A 3,220-nucleotide genomic window follows, 5' to 3' on the forward strand; every position below is an offset into this window, starting at 1 on the left:
CAGGGGAGGTGGGGAGGCCAGGAGGAGAGCCCTGGAGTGGTGTCTGGAGGGGAGGGCCTGGGGGTGTGTGCTAGCTGGGGGGCAGGTCTGGGCCCTGACGGCCTGGTGGTCTCTGTGAGCACTTAGAGGTCGCTCCTGGGGCTGTGGATGCCTCTAGCAAAAGAATGACCCGACCAGATGGATCCAGTCGAACGTTTCATTGCAAACAGTAGACTTAAGACAAAAAAGAGACTCTGGAAAGGTATGCATAAGCTCCCAGCTGGAAGGGAAGGTGGAGCCGCCAGGCCTCAGATGCAGACCTGGCCCGCAGAGGGACTGGTGGGAGGCTTCCGCAGGGCTACTTCTCCGTCACACTGTCCCCACACCCCAGGTTCCAATTTCCCAGGGTAACAAAGGTGCAGAATCTCCAGACGATGCAAGACAACTACCGGCCGCCAAAGGAACCGGCCAATGGCGTGACGCAGACAAATCTCACAGACATGGCGTCGGTGAAGCAAAAGGTGTCAAACCCAAAAGAGTTCCAGAACAGGCAGTCGGGTCCAGGGCCGAAATCCCAACGGGGGTTGCCTCTGCTGGGGAGCCCACTGGAGGGGACACAAGGACATGTCCTGAGTGATGAAACGAAGCATCAGACGTGAGCATTTGTCAAAACGTATCAGACCATATGTTTAAAACTTGTGGGCCAGGCACAGTGGCTCACGCCTATCATCCCAGCACTTTGGGAGGCCAAGGCCGGAGGATCGCCTGAGGCTCCAGCTTTAGCAACACAGGGAGGCCTTGTCGCTACAAAAAATATAAAATAAAATTAATTACCTGAATGTGGGAGTGCACACCTGTAGTCCCAACTACTCGGGGGACTGAGGATGAGGATCACCTGATCACCTGAGCCCAGGAGGCTGAGGCCGCCATGATCTTGCCACTGCACTCCAGTCTGGGCGGCAGAGCAAGACCCTGTCTCAAAAATAAAACAAATAAAACCTGTGCATTTTGTCCTATGTGAATTATATCACCATGAAAAAAAATATGGAAGTAAAAGCTATTCTCTTGCCGCCAACCAGTCGATCCCTCGATCCAAAGAGAGAACACCTGCCTGAGTAGCTCAGATCGCAAGCCCACCATTCCTTGACCAGGAGATGGGCACGCACTGCCAGGCAGTTCCCCCAAGACTTCTTGTAACAAAGGAGGTAATTTCCAGAAGGCTCACCAAGGAGCTGTTGCCAAAAGAAGAGGCCAACCATGGTGCTCATGCCTGTAATCCCAGCAGTCTAGGAGGCTAAGACAGGAGGATCACTTGAGCCCAGGGGTTTGAGACCAGCCTGCGCAACCTAGCGAGCCCTCATCTCTACAAAAAAATTAAAAAGTTAGCCAAGGGTGATGGTGAGCGCCTGTAGTCCCAGCTACTTGGGAGGCTGAGATGGGAGTATCGCCTCTGGTCTCCTAATTCCAGAAAGAAGATCAAGATAGAAAAGGTGTAGAAGTCGGCAACTGTACTTATGGGGACTTTCCCCCAAGGTCATTGCCTCAGAGAAAAGAAGCGTGGCATCCTTGAGTCAACTCCTCTGGCCTCTCCAAAAAAAAAAATCGAGAGGCAAGTGCTGGTCACATGGTGTGTCAGCTGTCGGGCCCTCCGACATGTGCGTGCACCTCCCTGCCTCCGTCCTGGGCATGTAAACCTCTCGTGGGCGCCCCTACAGCTGCCACCACCGTCCCTGCCGAGAGAGAGCCGGCCTTGGTCCCTTCGCGTTCCTGCCTGGGGTCCCAGGAACCTGCGCCCACCCCCCGCCGGCACCTTCTTCGCAGCACATGGGGACGCTGGTGGCCAAGCTGCTCCTGCCAACCCTCAGCAGCCTGGCCTTTCTGCCCGCCGTCAGCATCGCAGCCAAGAGGCGTTTCCACATGGAGGCCATGGTCTACCTCTTCACTACCTTCTTCGTGGTGGTGAGTGCGGGGCCCGGGAGGGGGACCCTGCGGTCACTACGCAGAGGCCACCATGCAGAGGTCCCCCTCTCCTTGGGGTTCCCATGTCGGGAGCGGAAATGAAAGAACGAGTCCAGGGTGGGGTCTGAAGACTGGAGAGAGAGAGGCTGGAGAGTCCCCACCCTCTCAGGCCTCAGTTTCCCCATCTGTGCCAGGAAGTTGTTCTGGGATCACTGCCCCCTGTGAGGCCACGCTGTGGCGGGCCAGTGTCTGTGAGTGAGGACAAACCCTTCCAGGGTGCCCCCTTCCCAGCACTGGCCAGCCATCCGGGCTCCTCTCCCCACCCCAGCTGCCCCATGGGGCCCCAGGCAAGGAGGAACGGGTCGCCAGGCTTAGGAAGGGGCCAGCAGGGTCCAAAGGACATGAAGGCCCGGTGAGGCTGACCCCAGGATTCTAGAGTTGCCACTGTTCAGGAGGGCCTAGTCACACTTGTCTCTCTTGGGGCCTCTCTCTTCACTGCCTCTGTCTGTCTCCCTCTGTCTCTGGGTCTCCTTCTCTCCCTCTGTCTCTCTGACACTGTCTCTCCCCTCAGTCTTTCTCTCTCTGTGTGTCTTTCTCTCCTTCTCTGTAACTCTCTGTTTCCCTCCCAGATCTCTCTCTGTCTCTGTCTCTCTCCCTCTCTCTCTCTCTCCCTCCCTCTCTGTCTCTCCCTCTCTCTCTGTCTCTCTCCCTCTTTGTCTCTCTCTGTCTCTCTGTCTCTGTCTCTTTCTGTCTCTGTCCCTCTTTGTCTCTCTGTCTCTGTCTCTCTCTCTCTGTCTCTCCCTCTCTGCCTCTCTGTCTTTGTCTCTCTCTCTGGGTCTTCCCCTCTGTGTTTCTGTTACTGGTTTTCAGTGTCTAGTTTTTTTTCTCTGCTTCTCTTTTTGTCTTCCTCTCTGTGTCTGGCTCTCTTGATTTCTGGAACTATATTCCCATGGAATTTGCTCTCTTGAAATCCCTCTCTAGCTTTACTCCCCTGACCCTCCACATGTCTCCCTGGCTCTAGCTAATCACCCCTCTGGCTTTCTTCTCTTTCTCTCCTCTCTCTCTAATCTATGATCTTTCTATGCTCTATCTATCGATTATCTATCTAATTGATCTATCACTATCTATATAATGTGTCTCTGATCTATTATTCAACTATGCTCTCTATGTAGCCATGGTTTCTCCATATATGATCTGTCTATCTATGATCTGGCTGTCTTCCATCTAACTAATCGATCTGTCTCGGTGCCCTCCCACCTCCCTGACTCCCCCACACCCTCAC

General features: G+C 54.5%; 1 protein-coding gene across 1 annotated transcript in view; it reads left to right on the plus strand.

Annotated features, from left to right (window-relative positions):
* The first annotated feature begins 1,713 nt into the window (after positions 1-1,713).
* Positions 1,714-3,220, plus strand: part of MYMK (myomaker, myoblast fusion factor) — a 14,797-nt gene continuing 13,290 nt past the window's right edge. Inside the window, exon 1 of the mRNA XM_008070802.1 lies at positions 1,714-1,938. Coding sequence (XP_008068993.1) covers positions 1,804-1,938 — 135 coding nt within the window. The 5' untranslated portion in view covers positions 1,714-1,803. The remainder of the gene's footprint in view (positions 1,939-3,220) is intronic.

This window comes from Carlito syrichta, unplaced genomic scaffold (genome assembly GCF_000164805.1).
Source record: "Carlito syrichta isolate Samal-C Ts95f unplaced genomic scaffold, Tarsius_syrichta-2.0.1 Scaffold314018, whole genome shotgun sequence".
Lineage (NCBI taxonomy): Eukaryota > Metazoa > Chordata > Mammalia > Primates > Tarsiidae > Carlito > Carlito syrichta.